The sequence below is a fragment of the Pogona vitticeps genome, chromosome 3 (assembly GCF_051106095.1).
Source record: "Pogona vitticeps strain Pit_001003342236 chromosome 3, PviZW2.1, whole genome shotgun sequence".
NCBI lineage: Eukaryota > Metazoa > Chordata > Lepidosauria > Squamata > Agamidae > Pogona > Pogona vitticeps.
In genome coordinates, this window is record NC_135785.1 from 239584359 (window position 1) to 239603949 (window position 19591).

Below are 19591 nucleotides of genomic sequence, written 5' to 3' on the forward strand. Positions count from 1 at the left end.
TCATCAAAATATTGGAGTTAACTATGAGAGATGCAGAGAGGCATGAAATGCAAGGGAGCAGGTAGCTACAGCAGCTCCTCCTTAGCTGCTTCTCAAAGTGAGACTAATGCTATGGACCAAGATAACGTGCATATAAAAATACAAACCTACAGTTAGTACCTACCAAACTACAGTAAACCCAAAGGCCAAATACTATTTGGAAAAGATGCAGAAAAAGATGGCTGCCCTAAGATTAGTGGCTGCACTACAATTAGTGAAGTTTGTTTTTGACTTGTATAGAATCTTTAAAAAGTTTTAAAGTATCTGTATGTATTTTTCCCCATTTTATGTTGAGTTGTATTTGGCAGTTAATAAAATTCTAATATTCTTTTTTAAATGGCTAAAGACAACTAGCTTCAATACCTCTCTTACATATAAGGAATGCAAAGACTTGTATACAAGCAATTATTAACTCAAAGCCAGCTACAGCAGCCATTTGGAAACCTATGGTTATATGTGTTACTGCTAAACTCCACCCACCCCCTGGCAAAAAACCCACCTTACTGATCTAGTACCAATTCCTCGGACACTTCCTGATAAATCCTGAGCTATCATTTCTCAATTCCTAACAAGATTACCTGTAAATCCAAGCCTGATCCACCCTTGGCTCTGCTGATTGATGGTGATTTCAACATTGTTAAGTTGGAAGTCCAACTTTTACATTATACGTTGGGCATTCTTTTGCTATCATTGGGGTAATGTGACCAAGCACTAAAAATAACCAAGGGCCAGAATCTTGATAGTATCCAAACCCTCCATTCTCAGTTTTGCAGATATCCAATCCTGTGGTAGAAGTAATTTGGTTTCACCTTGCATATGAATCCACATTTGGAAATAAAATAGAAGGAAGCTAGTAAAAGTCAGGCAGAAAACAGAAACCTCCTCCTCCTCTTCCTCCTTTTTAAAAAAGATCCCTAATTTTAAAAATGGTTAAAGTCAACAGGGAAAATGAAATGAGGAAAAATATAATAGAAAGGAAATATGAATGCTTCCATCCCTCTTTATCTTTTAAAATGAAAATCCAGGGAAGGTTGTAGCACAATAGAAAATGGCCAGTGGTGGATACTGTCCAGATAGATGTGTTCCAGCAAGATCTCTCTGATCAGCCAACAAAGGGGAGAAGAGTGCACCCTTACTTTGGTCCTAATTAGACAGCAGGCTTTTAAATTTTTTAGTTCTGGACCGGCGGAGTGCTTTGCAAAGTGAAGAGTTAAACAAAAGTCAAAAGTATATAATACCTTTTTAGGACTAAGTGTAAACCCATAAAATGTGCTACCTTCTGATTTCTAGAGAACTTTTCATGAAGTGAGATAGTTTTTTAAAAAAACTGAAGAGATGAAAAAAGGCATGGAAATCCAAATATGTAGCAAGGTGTTTCATGGAGGGAGGAATGTAGTAAGACTAAGATTGGAAAAAAGGGGATTGTTGAATCAAGAGAGCCAAGCAGGATCATGTAGCCTTTGGAAAAGCCCACCCGAAAGGTGACACGAAGGGGTTTCTCCTTCTCTGCAAAGACAAACAATAGCAGTATGTATCTAGATGTATCTAGTTAGGGAACACAGGTTCCTCTGAAGGCTTTAGCACAGATAAAACTTCAGGAGTCTATCTCTCTCTACTTAAAACTGCTTCAAAGACTGGCTTTGACATCAGCCCAGCCCTACTATTGGCAAAATGAGGGTATGACCAGACAGGGAAGATGGTTTATGTTGGATCACACTGGCAAAGGTCACTCCTTTAAAGCAACTCTCCTGTGATCTGGTCCTGATTTCTCTAATCAAGCGTGTAGTTCTGCCACCAGACCAAAAAGGTACAGACTACACATGGAGCAGGGTTGGGCGGGATCACAGTTTCCTCTGCAAGACTGAGAACTGCATGCATGGCCCTTTTGTAAACTTTTCTTACAGCACAGACCAACATTCTCTAATTTTCAGCCCCACTGGGGTGGCTGCAACCCTCATGTGTGAGACCCCCCCCCCCGAAAGCTTCTGTTGCAGCTGGAACCAAAGGGGCTGGAAATGATTGCTGTAGGTAAATGGAAGAGGAATGCTGCACTGAGGGGGGTGGAGTTGCCCACGCAGCTGTGCAATGTAGAGGGAACTTTGGCACAGACACTTTTCTAATATCTGCTGGTATGCCTGCTGCAATGTGCTTGCTATAGAGCAGGGGTCTCCAAACTACGGCCCACAGGCCACATCCAGCCCGCCTTGCCTTTTTATCTGGCCCGGCATAGGAAGAGGAGGGAAGGGGGACCCAAGTGATCCCCCACCCCCACTGTCTTTGCAAAGACCTCCTTCAGCCTTAGAAAATGTGTAAAGTATATGATCTGGCCGTCATACTGAACAGTTTGGAGTCCCCTGCTATGGATGGATAGCACAAGGTTAGCATGCATGAAAATACCGCATATCAGATATTTTGAGAAAATCCCCAGTATTGATTGATTTGTGGAGAGGCCTTTCTGCAACATTTTAGGCTGATCCCTCCCCTGCTGTTTCCCAGTCTACCAGCTGCCCCTGTCCAGAATCTTACATTTTATTAAAAAGACAAAACAAATTTCTGTATCTCATGAAGACCGACTTTAGGCCTCCTTCAGACAGAGCATTCCTCCCGCCCTTTTATTAATAGATGCCACGATTTGTGTTTAAACATCTCTTTTAAAATGTGCTTATTCTCACTCTAAGAACACTGTTACTCTTTAAGAAATCTTTAAGAAATCCATTTCTGTGTCGGAGTTTTTGCTCTCTCTCTCTCTTTTACTCAAGTACTAATTGGAACATTCTGAGTGAGGCTCTTGTCGTGGCCATGGGAAGTGCTTGAATCAGCCCTCAGTGGAAGCTGACACAAAAAATAATCCATGCTTTGCAGAGGGATAAAAAGCAGCTGTGAATCATAGACAAAGCACTGGATGTAGAAAGATAAAACAAATGTCATGTGGATGGAAGGAAAGAAATTACATATTAATAATGTCAATGTAGAAGCCTGTATTTCAAGGAGAAGAAATACTCCACCTGGAAGAGCCCTTATACTCATCTACACGATGAGCCAAACAAAGCAAGGTAGACAAAGACTCTAGTGAAATGGTTATAACAGTGACAGCACAAACATCAACAAGAGTCTCTTCGGTGTAATTCTGATCACTCAAGAGCTCTCCCATATTTTTTCCCATTTAAGGTCTCTTCATTCAAAGAAATGCAATATTTCTGCCGTCTGCACTTAGGCATCTGCCACATTCAAGAAATAATAAGCAGTGTTTTTTTACATGGGATTAAATGTACAAACAATCCCCGTGATACACGTTCAGTGTGTGATTTAGGATGGAACAAGGCACCCATCCCTGTTGCATGCAATCAAAGAATAAACACAACTGCTAGCAGAGCAGATTTTGCTACTATTTACATATTGGCTGCCACTGCCAGGCTGTTATGAGACAACCCTGCTCAAGAGTTTAATGAAGCATAAGAGATTAAAATTCTCAGCCAAGAACTAGTCCACGACTCCTAAAGCCCATAGTGAAGCCCTGTCAGCAGCTACAGGAAACCCCACCAGTGACTAACACAGCTATCGCTGCAAGAAAACACAGCCAACATCCTATCAAGGGAGTACTAAGAGATCCTTTAATTTCCTTGGACATTTCATGTCTTCTGGCTTACAGAATGAGTGTGACTTCCACAAAATGACGTTACAATGGACTGACAGGCAAAACTCCACATTAAATCACAGCACTTGCTATCACAATGTTTTCCTGGCAGCAAGTTGACGTGATTTCCCTTGCTGTCTGACCTACCAGCCGAGGCCAATCAAAATGTATTTCTCTTGATAATGGAAGAAAGTGAAATGTCATGAGTAGTAATGTCTCATCTATTGGATGGAGCAGTGCAAGGGTCAAGTCCAAGTAGCCAGTGTGGCGTCCGTGTTTTCCTGACCCTTGTTCTAAAGAGCAGCACCGGCTCTACTGGGATGTCACAGAAGTTGCTTACATAGCTTTTAGTTAACGGGAAGCCTTGGCTTCAACTAATTTCTTTTGCAATCCTCTTGTAGATTGGCTAATGTGAATATGAATAATGTGAATTAAGTATACTGTCTTATGTGCCACCTTAACATACCAACTCCTGCTCTTTTTCAAAGAAGAGCTGGACAAACATGCACATAGATAGTATATTCTGATATATATTTTTGGGCTGGAACAGAGGGGATCTGGACAGAACCCAACTATTCCGTCTCCATGTCTCCTGACGTCCTGGGAAAATGTATTCTTGAGTTTGAGGGGTTCACATTGCTCACATGTTCAGTTCTTTTACATAACCAATAATTATGTGGCATGCTTTGGAAGTCTTCAAATGAGCAAATGATACATAACTTATCTCTTAAAATTCCATATGTGGCTGTATTTGCAGCTCCGATAATCCCTCACCACTGGCTATGCTGGCTAGGGGTGTTGGGTGTAGCAGTCCAAGAACATCTGGAGGGTCCCATCATCCTCAGTTCTGCTAATACTCATTCATGCTGGAATCCTCTGTCTACACTGGCATCCGTCTTTTGTGACCACTCAAATCAGAGGACTTTAGATTCTATAGATTTCATGGGCTGTGCGCCCCATCAAAAAGGAGGAAACGTGCCAAGAAGAAAAAGAGACTGAAACAGAAGGTTTGAAATCAAATTGGGAACATGATTTAAAGACAGAAATTGAAACAGAAGATAGGACAAAATTTAGAAGATGAGAGTTTTAAGATTAATGTTGGTAAGAATAAAGGAAATTTTTAAAAAATTAGTTTAAGGTGGTATATGACTCCGGTGAAATTGAACATAATAAATTCAGACTATTCTAAGGCCTTTTGGAAATGTGATGAAGGAATTGGTGCATATTATCATATGTGGTGGGAGTACAAATTGATTCAGAAATTTTGGAAGTTGATTTTTAAGGAAAATATTTGGAAAAAATATTGAACTTAATTCTAAAATTGCTTTCCTGTCAATTTTGGATAAGACAGAACTTGATTATTGTTCAAAGGAATGATTTCTAATCTTATGACAAGTGCTAGAATATTAATAGCTAGATTCTGGAAAGATAAAAATAATATTAAATTAGAAGACTGGTATGATTTTATTAAATGATAAATTGACAACTGAATTTAAGCTAAAAAGAGGGGAAATAAGTTTAAATATTTTATGCTATTTGGGGTAGATTTATTGAATTTGTATTAGTGAAAGGAAAGGGGAAAGGCTCTAAGCAACAATCAATACAATTTTGGAAAGGAGGTTCTTAATAAAAGTATTGCTCCAAAGGGTCCTGTGGGTATGGGGAGTGCACTGTGTTTTAGACTGTATTAGTAAGTATTTTGTATTCTTGTATTTGTTTAGGAAATTTTTAAAAAAGGGAGGAAACGTGCCCTCTCAGGAAGCCTTCTCTGATCTCTGACTGTACACAGAAATGCCCAGTCAGGAATGTGAGCAGTCACCACAATGAATAGAGCTATTCAACAAAATATTTCATTGTAAAAAACCAATAGGAACCCCCACCCCAAATCTTATATTTCACTATGTAGGGCTAATGCCAAAGGTTTTTTTTGGGGGGGGGGCTCAAAATGTTGCCTGTTGCCTCATCCCACTAGAAGAATTCATCTTCTGTAGCGACTTCATTTGTGCCTCTTCAGCTGAAAACCAGGTGAAGCCACCACGGTCTGCTTCTGTCATGACCACCTTAAGCCTCACTTGAGTTTATCAAGTCAAAAGGCCGTGGAGACATGAAGCAGCACACAGCTGAGCAGTTGGGAAAGCCATAAAATACACAGGGATGAGATTTTCTGGACAACAAACACCATAATTCTCCAATCTGTGAGTTCTACCTACCTTGCATGTATCTTTCAAACACCTCATTGTGACACACCTGGGAGAAAGGGCTGAATCACAAGGTTTTGTAGCTTGCCCAGGCCAAGTTCCACCCAAACTTCCTGTCCCTGTCCCAGTGCTACCTGGTTGATTTATTTCTGAAACAGAAGTTTGGGTGAAGCTTGAACTAAATAAGTTCAAAGCCTTCTCACTTACGCCTTTCTCCAGGTACACAACACTTAGGTGTTAGAAAAGTACCTGAAAGATAGGTAGAAGTCCCAGAACATAGAATTATGGTTTTGTAGTTCAGAAAATTTGAAAATTTCACCCCTAGTGCTGAACTCTCTGCCCTCTTTATCATCCTTGAATATTCTGGGACTAAACATATACTACACCGGGCATGGTAGCAAAATCCAGCTCTTCTGGAGACCCAAATGATATTTTCAGGTTCCCTACCTATGACACTTTCCCACTGCATAATCATTTGTTGGTTTCCCGCTCCCCCTTTTTATATAATGCCAAAATATCTCTCCTAAAGCTTAATTTATAGCAGTAAGGCCTTTATGCTAAACATGCCGGTATCTTGAGTCTCATCCTGTTAACTTCTTCCACTGTCACAATATAGTACCCAAGAATAGCTCTGAAAATAAATCTAGCTTTTGGGCTAAAAGATACCCCAACTGCTGCATTCTGCACTATGATAGAGAAAAGCAGCTGTTTTAGCTGATGCAAATCAGAACACCTGGCAATATTTTTAATGGGGAAAAATTATAAGAGGGATAAGCGTGTCAGCCATGATGAGCCCCATGTTTCCAACTCACAAATGTTTGGTACTTTTGCCAAGCTACAGTCTGACAGAAGACATGCTACAGATTTCTAGCTAATTATGCATAGATATAATGGGATCTGTGAATGTTGCTTAGTATCAATCTAAGGGTGACCTGAGTTCAATATGCAGCCTCTATGACAGGTATAGAAAGTTATTCACCAGCAGGCAATAGAGATTTACAAGCCAACATCTGCGACTAGTAAAGATAATGCATGATTAGTTCCACTGCGTATGGTTATGAACCTGTCTTTGCAACAACAAAGAGGTAAAATTATTGCTCCTCAGCAGGCCATAAAAACCTGCCACAGGACTTAAAATTGCACCTTATTAAATCTATGCAGATTGACTGGCATCACAGAATGAGAAATAGTAACATCTGTAAGCAGAAAAGGAGCTTTTTAAAAACACTGCTTATTTAGTCTCCTACTCACCAACTTCATCTTTGATGTTTGCAAGCTCCGCGGAGAGCTCCTTTTCCTTCACAAGCGTGCTTTCATTCTGTTCAAACAAAGAATACGGGCCGTCACTTGTTTTATGCTTGCACGTGTTTGCTCGCTATTACTAATTCCACTTAAATAAACTGTTCAGTTCAATTCTGAACAGTCAACAAAGTCAACCTAAAAAGCATTATACAGACAACCATGACTTTGAGCAGTAAAAGACCACCTTTGCAAAGTAGCATCACCATCAGTCGGGGTTATAACATGTTTACTTTGAAGTAAGACAATTTTATTCCCTGAAGTTCATGCCCTAGTGCCACAGTTCTTCACCTTGATTTTTCAGATGTTCAACACTCAGAGCACCTGATGTGGATTTTGAAGTACACGGAGGGCCAGAGATTGAGAACAAGTGCTCCACTATGTTTAGAATTGGGTCTTATTCTGGAATATGCTGGATTTGGGAAATGCATGAAAATAATTGCAGCAATAATCAGTGAGAGCTAACTAACAAGTCCCAAGCATTTCCATGGGAACACTCTATTGGGGACAAAAATTAAATTTAGCTCAGAGCTGGCATAGTGCAGCTCTCAAGAACAGCATCCCTGAACAACCTCCATTGTTGTGTATGGCAGCAAGAGCTGGTGGGAGGTGCAATCCAACAGCATCCATAGGATTAGCCTTTGCTTGCCCATTTAGTCTTCTAGTCATCAGATTTTTCCCAAATTTCACAATTCTACTAAATGAGAATAATCTTCAACAAAGGTTTTTTGCTTGCCCAAAAATCTCCCCACAAAATTTCCTTCTAATACTGGATAAGAATTCTCTACACAGGACAACATAAGACCGCTACTATTGTATATCCAGTAGCAAGGTGCACCAATTTGGAGGAAAATGTCCAAATGGAGTGGGAAGGAGGTATTTGTCAATTTCCAAATAAGTTACAGGGAGCTTTGAAAAACCCTCAGGTTATTTGTTTGCCCTTAGTTTGTTCCATGTTTTGGGGGAGGTTGAAATGCTGAAGTTTAAATGAAAAAAAAAACTGAAGCCAATTGCAGTCAGGGAGAAACAGAATCAATGGCACTAGTAGCAAAAGAAGGAAGTGCCTAAGTAGAAGGAGATTGGCAGCTGAAACCCCAAGGAAAGCTGACACTTCCCCTGGATACTCAAATCGCTGAGCCCCTTGGGAGGGCTGAGACAGACCTCAGCATTTATCTGCTCCAATCTGCCCCACTAAGCAGCCATTTTGCATCTGCACTGGGCAAATGGAGGGTGCTACATCACTTACTATACTGACTGCATTTTAGACATGTCTTCCTTTTAGGTAGCTATACCAAACCTTCCTTACACATAGGACTGCGTGAATGTGTGATGAATAACTGGCTCTCTTGTGTGGGATTTGATTTGATAGGTCAAAGTATCTAGGGACTACCTCTCCTCCTCCCTCATTTTTTCTGCTTTATTCTTTGATGTCTATTGTCACCTTTTAACTGCAGAATCATCCTTACTGGAAACTGACCTGTGCCCAGGCACAATGTCTGCTATATACATTGTAAAAGCATACAATTTCCCCACACAGAACCTTTTTTTAAATTGCTGTGGGTGCCTATGCGCTATGTGTTCAAGAGTGGATGTTCATGCAGGACTCTGTTTTGGACTATGCTGTTGACATACTGTACTTGGCCAAGCCAGGTTATTGACTGGGGATATTAAGTACAGTATACATATTCTCCACCCGGATGCACTACTTCCCTGTCATCCTTAATTGTATTTTACTGTCTGGTGCATGGCAAGAGCACCATGGAAGAAAAATCTTCTACTCAATGGCATGGAGCTGTCTTCCCTATGCCACTAGGATCTTTGCATCACAGTTTTCCTTTCAGAGGATCCAGGGAGATCTATCCACCGAAGAACAGTGATCTGCTGGTATGTATATGTTGATTCATAACAGAGCAAGTGATGCGCAAGAAGTAGAGTGTATGGGGCCAAGGTAGGGGAAGGATGAAAGCTGGTAGGAGGAGTTTGCTATTTACTGAAGTTTCACCCATTTCCCCCAACTTGATGGCCCCATATAGTGTCTCTCCTGTCAGATTAAAGCTTTTTGTCTTCCATGTCCAGAGTCCCACTCATCCACTCTGTTCTAAAAACACCACCACCACCACCACCACCATCATCACAGAAGTGAAGAGCTGGAAGGGACTGTAGTGATCCCCTCTGAAGCCCCTATCCCCTCAGGTCTTCACGAGGTTCTCGCTCTTCTTCTTTCTTCGCTACCACCAGGTATTACTACTTTAATACCATTTGATCAAGGAGACATGTGTGCTTTTAAAACTTAAGTTATTTATTAGATCAGGGAAGTTCATATAGGATTATTACTCAATAGGTAAATCACAGGTTGCTAATCACTTGTAACTAAGTCTATTCTACTTTAACTTTAAAACTCTATCAACTCTCTGTTCCATTCAGCGTTCTTACAGGCCTCTAACTCACTCTAAGTTCACTTTTAAGTTTCACACTGTCTCTCACTCACAGAATCTCCCTCCAAACACCATACACCAGCCTTTATATCCAGCCCCTCCCCCCTTGGCTCCACCTTCCGTTCTCTCATTGGCTCCTTCTCCACTGTTCAGCTGTGATGGACAGGTGAGGGCAGGGCTGTTCGCTACAGGGCCCCTATGGATCATCAGGTCCAGCCCTCGTCAAGGAGGCACACTGGAAAATCAAACTCCTGATCTCTGGCTCTTCAGCCAAATACCTAAAGCAATGAGCTACCTAGCCAGCTATGTTAATCATACAATTCCTACATTTAGAATTAATTCATTGCATTATTTCATTATTTCAGTGCACTATTTCATTGGCAGAAGGAATGGCTTGATGAAGCAAAAAGGGATATATCTTTCAGAAGCAAGAACTTTAAATAACCAGATAGGTAGGATGACGTAAAACCCATTTTTTCCTGACATCATCCTGGAAAAAGATCATAAAAAGATTCTGCAGGGAGATATTTCACAAGGGATGTATGAATCAACAGAACATGCTAAAGGAAAACCCACCAGAGTGTGATTTAGTATAACAGATACCAAGGAAATTGCACAGAAGGATATAAAGCTGCTTTCTTGTTCCAATATTAACTCTTACCTTGTGAAAGACAAGATACAAAGAATGAAACAATGATTAGTAAAACTCTATGAAGGCCTAGAAATGCATCTCTAGAGAGAAATAGGATTTTCAAAATATCACTAGGTCAGCTTCACCCAAATTGATCTTCTCCAGATGAGCTGGACTATAATAGCTACACTGTTCTCAGTGATTCTGAGAGCTGCAGTCCAACACATATAGAAGATACTAGCTTATAGAAAGCTAAACTAGAAGGAGCACAATAAAAATAATGTGAGTTTTGTCCCTGGAAGGAAGCTATAAATACAATGCATCTACAAGAGATGATAAGGACTAAGGATGATTCTGCATCCATTGCTTCAGAGATGCAAGATCTTGTCTGCTGTGATTGAAAAATGAATAAATCAGTGGCTACATCCTTGAAGAGGAACATTGTAGCAGCGTTGAGTAAAATATTTCCATCTCTCTTTTAAACAAAATTTTATGTTAGGATTTATCCACTTGGAGTATTTGTTCAAGTAAACGTTTTATATTGATGATACTGCCATTTTTCCACCATCCAAATGACATAAAACTTGTTTCCCTTTGATCAATGCTTTTCTGAGTGATTTGCCATGGCTCATTGCACCTCTTGAGAGGCAGGTAAACTTTAAGTCTTTGTTTATTCCTGGAAGTGGAATTTAGAATTATGGTGGTTTCCAGTGGCAAAGTTTCATTGTCTGAAATTTCAATGATCATTCAAACAACATAAGCAAAAACAACCCATGTCCCAACATAGAAGCTCTAGTAAGGACATGGATTTCTTTTATTTTGCCTGGAACATTTCTTACAACCCATTAAAGAGAAATGTTTGCCTTAAAGAAAAGAGAAATGTGTTTGTTTGGACTTGAGTCCTAGTACCCTTCAGCACTAAGTAGTTAAAAAAGGATAGGGATAAAAGAGTCTTAGGTGAAAAAGTATACACCTGATCATATTAGAAAGGGTCACTTTAAGGGAGCAACGTCTCTTAAAGCAACCCTTCGGTCTGCCAGGGAATCACTCAAGCTTACCCTCCCAAAAGGTACAGCTTTGGCATGGATCAGAGTTAGACTGGAGTGCATTTCCCTCTATGTCATGTGATCCCTTGGAAACAGATCACACCAGACTGCTATACAAGCAGTTCATAAAGCAATCTATTTTCCTATGTGATATAACACCTTAATTTGTGGTCTGAGCTAAATGAAGGTGAAGTCTGGGGCATGTAAATAACCTTGCACACAAACATAATTCAGAATAAAAAGGCCCCAGTTTTATTGGTTACAGCTGCCAATATTCCTGGTGCTAGCACAAACTGAACCTCATGCCAGCTGATGATAAAGCAAGGTGACCAGAACCGGGACTAACTATGTGGGTATTTGCCACTGTATGGCCCCACCTGTCACCATGGAGTAGAGAGACCATGGATACCCTGATATGATCCTGTGCAGGGAGGGGCTCTCTACTCTAACCCCTTAAACAGAACTGTAGGGAGGGTCAAGCAACTGCTCAATCCTCCCACATTTGCCTGGATCCAACCTTGTGTTTAAAGACCAGCCATAAGGAAGCTGGGACAAAAACAGAGCACCTGGCCAGAAACACACTGCAGTAATCATAGAATCATAGAATAATGAAGTTGGAAGGGGCTTATAAGGCCATTAGGTCCAATCCCCTGCTTAATGCAGGAGTATAAATCAAAGGATATCTGCCAGGTGGTTGTTCAAGTTTCTCTTGAACACCTCTAGTGTTGGAGCACTCACCACCTCTCAAGGGAATTGGTTCCACTGTCTTTGGGGGGAAAAGAATTCTCTACTTCCTGGGAAGAGATGGGTTAACCCCATTAGGAATGCCTTCTTATGCAAACACAGCCGGGGGTCACAGGTAACTTGACAACTACAGTATAAAAGGGGGTTGCAACTTGAAAACAGTTGGGAACTACTGCTCTAGTAAGCGTGATTGCACCTTCATAGTCTTATAAAATAAATAATAGAAAATTGATTCAAAAGCAGTTCAGGAGAAAGGCAATATGGAGGTGGAAAGCTCCTAAGGAAGATTAATTCAGATGTTCTTTCCTGCACCAGCCTTGCACAGCTATCTGCAAGAAAAGAAAGTGTGTATTGGGAAGACAGTACATGAATTGGTGCCATCAACCCTCTGAGGCCGATTACATTGGCAATGTCCATTTTGGTTAACCAATGTTCAGAAAGTTCATATAAACTCACAAGAACATCCAAACATTACAGTTCAGCCAAGAAAACCAAGGTTATTTTAGTTCATCCTTATGAATCACATTATCCAGTGTTTGTTTACCTTGAATTTCCTGGGTCAGTGATGTTATCTTGAATCAGCAATCCTACTTGAGACAGCCAAAGAATCTCAGATTGCTTTAGACTTGCTGACTATATCAGCTTCCTTTACAAGTCACTGCATATAGAGAATTATGATTTCTGTTTGCCTCTGCCTCCAAGGAACAACCACATTACCACTGTTTATACAATTACGAAAAACCTCACTTGTGCACATTCAAAACTCTACCAGCTGATTTTACAAATCTTTCACCCTTCAGCTTTTGCTCACCAAAATCCCAATCTAGCAATCAGAGAAAAACAAGGTAGAAAAGTGATCATCTCTGGATAACTACTGTCTGCATAAACAAGTATTCACAGAATTCTTTATAACCGTGATTCTATTTCAGTTTCAGCTGCTTCATTCTATCTGGAGAATGAAGGACACACAGAATGGGCTCAACTATTGGGCAGAGCACAGTAGATGCCTCAGGCAGTATAGTCTGGGTATTAAGAAAGGACAGTAAATTTGTCATTACTTAACATTTTGTTACAACTAAACAACAACAAAATTGCATTCTTATTACCAGAAAAGATAGAAAAGTGGATTTTTTTGTCATGTGCCAAAATAAAACTGCAGTACTGGAAAAGACCCTGATGTTAGGAAAGTGTGAAGGCAGGAGGAGAAGGGGATGAGATGGTTGGACAGTGTCATCGAAGCCACCAACATGAATTTGACCAAACTCCGGGAGGGACGTGGTGGCGCTGCGGGCTAAACCGCAGAAGCCTGTGCTGCAGGGTCAGAAGACCAAGCAGTCATAAGATCAAATCCACGCGATGGAGTGAGTGTCCGTCGCTTGTCCCAGCTCCCGCCAACCTAGCGGTTCGAAAGCATGCAAATGCAAGTAGATAAATAGGGACCACCACCTCGGTGGGAAGGTAACAGCGTTCCATGTCTAAGTCGCACTGGCCATGTGACCACGGAAGATTATCTTCAGACAAAAACGCTGGCTCTATGGCTTGGAAACGGGGATGAGCACCACCCCCTAGAGTCGAACGCGACTGGACAAAAATTGTCAAGAGGAACCTTTACCTTTACCTTACCAGGAGGCAGTGGAAGACAGGAGGCCCTGGCGTGCTCTGGTCCATGGGGTCACAAAGAGTCGGACATGACTAAACAACTAAACAACAACAACAACTTTGCTATGGGGGTAGAAGGCAACAAAATTGTTCCTAATTTTTCCTTTATATTTCTTCCCTATGGAAAGAAGGCACTGTACATTATTGTTCACATGACAAAGACAATACATTGGGAAGTGAGAAGGATATTGGTAATATGTCTGCTGAGAGAAACAAAGTAATGAAATGGTTTCCCAGACTTGCAGAAGGAGGAGTAAATACCTTGTAAATGTTATACACAAATATAAGAGCCACTGTTGTGAGAAATGCATGTATTAAAAAGAAATGCATGTATTAAAAAACTGTAATGACAGGAACAGTCAAAATAATAACAGAGTAGCTACAGCATTCCATATTTGGGTTTCATCCATGCCAGAACCACAGTATTGTCCATACTTGGTATCTTAAATGTCCTTCCTAATTGTTGGCGGGCCTAATTTTTTGTTGCTAATAATCCTTTCCCAACTCTTTATAATGCTTTTAAACAAATTGCTGGTGATTAATAAGATTGGATGTTTGACCTTGCTCTTTTTCCTCTTAGTAACCAGATAGCTATTGTGTCAGTTATTCTTCATATAAACCTCAGAATACCTTGGAGGGAAGCTTATCTACAAAACCTTGACATCTTCCATTACCTTATAAGCATGGTCTTTGGACACCAAAGTAAGTGTTACACTGATATGATACGATATGAAGACAGTCTATACAACGAGTCAACTGCATCAGCTTCATCAACATTCTCAAGATACTGTTTTTGGATTTCTGTTTTAATAAAACTACTACATTGGAGATTTTAGTCTAAAACTAATGTACCTTTGCCTTCATGTGTAACATTATGAACTCTAAAGATCAAAAATGCAAGGGATTGAGACTGCGGAAACTGTATTGAAACACAAGTCTGTGTATAAGATATTCTTCCATTAAAATATATTTTTATATAAAGGGACAATTTACTTAGTTCTGAGTCTTCATGACCCGAAAATAATTCATGAGTCAAGGATGTTGTACACAACTGAATACAGACCAGTTGGCTTTAAATCCAGATTTGTTTATCTTTAAATGAAATTATGGGGACCAAAATTCTGTAATGTCAGAAATGGGTCAAAATGTCAGAGATGGGCCAAAATGTTTCTGCGTTGTTGATTCCAGAAGGTCTACTTGAAGGATGAGGAACTCTTAAAACAAACTGAAGTGTGTTAAAATCAAAAATATTCTGCTATTTCAGTTCATCAATTTCGTAAACATTAATAACAAATACTAGCAGTGGACTCTGCCTAGAGGATGGTGGGAGATGATTGGATAGACTGGATAGCTGTGACAATGGTCCCCTTGGGTTAAATGTGCTGCTGCTGAATGCCATTTCTGAAAAGGAAAATATTAGGCATCCATACTGGATGAGCATGCTGACCTCACCTGTATTACCAAGACCTGGTTAGAGGATGCTGGGGGAGTTAGCATCTCCCAGCTCTGTCCACCTGGCTTCTCAGTGCAGGAGGAGGCCAGACCTGGATGGTGAGGAGGTGGAATTGCTATATATCAAAATTATATTCTCATCATTAGATACTCTGTCCCATAGTTTGCTGAGATTGAATGTGTATACCTCAAATAGGATTCTGTGTACCTCCCAACCTGCTGCTGAACAGTCTCCCTTCCTGAGCTGACTGAGCTGGTCTTGGAAGATATGCAGGAGTGCCCTAGACTTGCCATACTGGGAGACTTCAGCATCCATGTTGAGAACACCTTATTAGGAGTGGGTTAGAACTTCATGTCCTCCATGACAACCATAGGTCTGCCCCAAGTAGCCTCTGGTCCCACTCATGCTGTAGGGCACACTCTGGACGTAGTCTTCTGTGCTGGACAGGGTGTGGAGAAACCCTCTGTAGTTCCATTGTCATGTACATACTCATGGCGCAGTATAGACTTACTGGAACTCACCACTGTTGCAGGGCTGGGAAACCTATCAACCATGAACCACCCCAGGAGATTAATGAATCCAACTGATTTCCTGAAGACTCTTTGGGACTTTTCTGTTGCCTTGGCAGAAGATTCTGTTGAAGCCCTGGTTGACCTCTGGCATGGGGAAATGGCCAAGGCTGTGGACACAATCACTCCTAAGCATTCCTTCCCACAGAATAGAGCCAGATACCACCCCCCAAGTTTACAAATGAGCTGGCTGTTATGAAATAAGTGGGATGGGGACTAGGGCTAAGATGGCAGAAAACTCAGAGTGAATCTAACATGGGCTTGAGCTCATTTGAAGGTGTATTCTGTGACAGTGGCTGCAGTGAAGAAAAGATTTTTCTTTGCCAGCATTGCACCTGCACAGAGTCACCCAGCAGAGCTATTTTGACTAGTCCATTGAAAGAAGAAGATGTTGACCACTCAGTACCCCACTGTATGACATGTTGCAAGCAAAGTCACTCAGGCCCACTCTGACCTGAATGCTGTAATCAGTACAGGTCCAGTAGGTGTAACTTTGAATCCTGCTTGCCCCATTATAATGGATATGTTTCAAATATTCCACTTTGGGCAAGGTACCGGAGTATGTGATCATTTCTCAGCTTTAAAGATCCTTGAATAAAGCAGATCTTTCAGCGGCTTTTAATATCATTGATCATGGTATCCTTCTGGGTCATCTCTCAGTGATGCGAAACACCGAACTCCAAAACTCTGGACAATCTCTTCCAGCATTTTCATTATATGTTAAATAGCATGGGTTGCTGAACAGAACTCTGAGGGACACCACATACCAATGGTCAGGGTGTCAAACAGGAGTTCCCCAGCACCACTCTGATCCAGGAAGGATCGGAGCCACTGTAAATACTCTGGTGTCCCTTAAGGTTCTGTTCAGCAACCCATGCTATTTAACATATAATGAAAATGCTGGAAGAGATTGTCCAGAGTTTTGGAATTCGGTGTCACCAGTATGCTGCTTGACTCTTATCTCTTATTTTCATCCAATCCCAAAGAAGTTGTCAGAGTTCTAAACTAGTGCTTGGTATCAGTAATGGGTTGGATGAGGGGAAACAAACTGAAACAAAATCCAAACTAGACAAAGGTGCTCCTGGTCAATTGGATGGCATATGAGGAATAGAGATCCAACCTGTGCTGGATGGGGTTATATACTCCCCCCCCCAAAAAAAAAACCCAAGTCTGCAGCTTGGATGTATTCCTGAGTTCATCCCTGAACCTGGATGCCATTGTTTCAGTGGTGGCTATGAACACATTATTAATAATCTTGGAACTGCAGAGCAGTAAGAGATCCTATGGATCATAGTGTCCAGTCTCTGCTGAACAGTTACAAGTGCTGCACCCGCTATGCCCATTCCTTGACATCTTTAATTTGGCTACTTCCCTTAGTTACATCCCTCTTGGATTACTGTAATGTGCTTTATTTGGACTGCCTTTGAAAGACAATGTGGAAACTTCAGCTGGTTCAAAATAGAATAGAATAGAATTTTAAAATTACGGTCAGGTGACCAGCCCACGAAACATATCCATGGCTAAAACATACAAAATACAGTTCAAAAATATACAAACAATTCACAAAACATAGTACCATGTGGCCAAAATGCAGTTCAAAAGTGTATAGCCAATCCATAAAACACACTACATGGTCAAAACACACATAATGCAGTTAAAAAAGTTCATAACAGGCAATCAACCGTGCACTGATTGTAAAACACAGGGAGAATAAAACACAGCACCTCTACAGCTATCCCCTAGGCCACTGGTTCTTAACCTTGGGTTACTCAGGAGTTTTGGACTGCAACTCCCAGAAGCCTTCACCACCAGCTGTCCTGACTGGGGTTTCTGGGAGTTGCAGTTCAAAAGCATCTGAGTAACAAAGGTTAAGAACCACTCCCCTAGGCCACTGTCCCTTCAGTTGGGACCATAACACCTCTCCATGCTAGACAATAAACCACCCCCATGCCAAAACCAGTCAACTCGTGAGCTCAGGAGACTACAAGGGAGCTGGTTCAAAATACAGCTGCAGGTTATAGGGGGCATATAACATGCCTCAACTCCAATGGCTATGGTCTGTTTCTAGACCTGATTCAAACCACTGGTTATTACCTTCACAGCCCTATTGGGTTTGGATCCAGGCTCTCTCAAGGGGGTATTTCCCCATATGAGCCTTCCTGGTCCTTAAGATTACCATAAGATGTCCTTCTCTCATTGCCATTGCTATCACAGACACATTTGATGGGAACATGAGAGAGAGCCTTCTCTGTCGCTGCGTTCAAGTTGTGGAATGCTCCCTCTTGAGGGGCTTAGGTTGGTCCCCTCCCTTTAATCCTTCTGCCAACAGTTGAAGATCCACTTCTTCAGGCAGGCTTTTATTAACCATAAATGAGTCTCTGAATGCTGACTTTTAGCTGAGTAAGTTACTGTAGTTTTTAAATTTTGTAAATGCTTTTAATCATTCAAGGTATTTTACATATTATTATAGTTTAATTGTTTTAATGTATTAATGTATAATTTATTGTGTTCTTAATTCTATTTGTTTTAACGTTGTCAGTTCCCTTATCAGCAGAAAGGCAGCTTATATATTAGACAGAATAAACAAATAAATAAAATATGCTTCCGAACAGGTCATGGTGGGTTCACAACTTTCCTGATATCACAAGATAGAGAAGATGACCAACTAAAACCAGATAAAACCAGATAAATTATGGCGGCACATCCATTAATGGCTATTTCCTAAAAATGATCTCAATGGATAGAGACACTATGGTGGGGACAAGCTACAGGACATGTGGCCATCACTGAGCTTCAGATGCCTCATCATGGCCACTGTTGGAAACTTCTTCAAATTTCTACAGAGTGAGGAAGTGCACCTGAGGCCCCCTAACCCTTCAATACAAACTTGAGGTCTTTCTATGCTGCCTCTCACTTCTACTTCTAAAATAAAATAAAATAAAATAAAATAAAATAAAATAAAATAAAATAAAATAAAATAAAATAAAATAAATAAATAAATAAATAAATAAATAAATAAATAAATAAAGCCTTTGAAGCCTGAAACAGGCATCTCTATGTGTGAAATTATGTTTACATGACAAATCTTAGCAAACCCACGGCTTTTGGAGAGACGCAATCTGGAGTTGTTATGCAATCCTATTTCTTCCTTACATAGAAGATCAAACATGTCCCTCCACCTCAGCACCTCAGGACGTTGCTCGTCTATGTTTTATCCTTCTTTCTTTTTAAGATTTAGTGTTTTGTAAGCCTCCTTGTGGGTAACATACACTCTTAAAAACAGAATGAAAATGTTATAAACAACCAACCAAAGTTTTGTAATTTCAAGAGGAAGGGATCACTATGGGCTCTAACCAAGCTTCTAGTCACCTAAATTCACCTGATATTATCCATCAGGGGCTTCCATCTTTGAGTCCCAGGTTTTTTCTCGGAATAAAACTCCCAGAAGCCTTCACCACTTGCTGGAAGATGTAGCCCATGAACATCTGGGGCACAAGATTAGAAACCACTGCTCTACATGGTAAATATACTTGGAGCATACATCTGAAGCTGCAAGCCAACAATACCTATCTGTAAATAAATCCCACCAAATTCAAGGAGACAATTCTGAGTAGACCCCTTTGAGACTTTGTAAGCTTTCAGCATCACCCCAAGTTCTAAAACGCTTCTAGTATTACTACAAATTATCTCACAACTATTTTGCAGTGATTATCCCATTCAGTTCTACATCACCATACCCAAAGCTATGTGCATATTATGGATGCAGAAACCTCCTACAGAGACTATGGTTGAATCCAGGTCTCCTTGGTCTGAGTAGGACATTCTTTGTTTTAACTCCCACATGACTTTCTGCTTCTCTTGTTTGGACAAAATCTAATCTGTTT

The 19591-nt window shown here is 40.7% G+C and overlaps 1 protein-coding gene across 4 annotated transcripts in view; it reads right to left on the minus strand.

Annotated features, from left to right (window-relative positions):
* Window positions 1-19591, minus strand: part of MTUS2 (microtubule associated scaffold protein 2) — a 352715-nt gene that overhangs the window by 20270 nt on the left and 312854 nt on the right. For all 4 annotated transcript variants that reach the window (XM_072993758.2, XM_020788605.3, XM_072993759.2 and 1 more), the window contains one exon: window positions 7123-7189. In XM_072993758.2, coding sequence (XP_072849859.2) covers window positions 7123-7189 — 67 coding nt within the window. The remainder of the gene's footprint in view (window positions 1-7122; window positions 7190-19591) is intronic.